The 415-nt window shown below is 65.8% G+C and overlaps 1 protein-coding gene across 1 annotated transcript in view; it reads left to right on the forward strand.

Annotated features, from left to right (window-relative positions):
• Window positions 1-70: 70 nt before the first annotated feature.
• The window catches only part of LOC103611933 (probable E3 ubiquitin-protein ligase DTX3), a 10578-nt gene continuing 10233 nt past the window's right edge, over window positions 71-415 (forward strand). Inside the window, exons 1-2 of the mRNA XM_017728688.1 lie at window positions 71-199; window positions 290-407. Coding sequence (XP_017584177.1) covers window positions 135-199; window positions 290-407 — 183 coding nt within the window. The 5' untranslated portion in view covers window positions 71-134. The remainder of the gene's footprint in view (window positions 200-289; window positions 408-415) is intronic.

Below are 415 nucleotides of genomic sequence, written 5' to 3' on the forward strand. Positions count from 1 at the left end.
CGCGTCGCCCCCTCTCGCCCCTCTTGGGGGACCCCCGGGAGATTGGGGGTTGTTGTGGGGGTGGTTCCTGGGGGTCCCAACGCGTCCGTCCCCCGCCCCAGATCAACGAGCTGAGCCAGGTGCCGCTGCCCGTGATGTTGCTGCCCGACGACTTCAAAGCCAGCTCCAAAATCAAGGTCAACAACCACCTGTTCAACAGGTGAGCGGCGCCGGGGGCCTGGGGGGTGTCCCGCAGCGGGGGACACCCCTAAAACCTCACGTTATGCCACGAACCCCCCCCAAAACTCAGGGAGAACCTGCCCAGCCACTTCAAGTTCAAGGAATACTGTCCCCAGGTGTTCCGCAACCTGCGCGAGCGCTTCGGCGTCGACGACCAGGACTACCAGGTGGGTGGGGGGGACGCTTTGGGGGGGGG

This window comes from Corvus brachyrhynchos, unplaced genomic scaffold (genome assembly GCF_000691975.1).
Source record: "Corvus brachyrhynchos isolate BGI_N302 unplaced genomic scaffold, ASM69197v1 scaffold193, whole genome shotgun sequence".
Taxonomy (NCBI): domain Eukaryota; kingdom Metazoa; phylum Chordata; class Aves; order Passeriformes; family Corvidae; genus Corvus; species Corvus brachyrhynchos.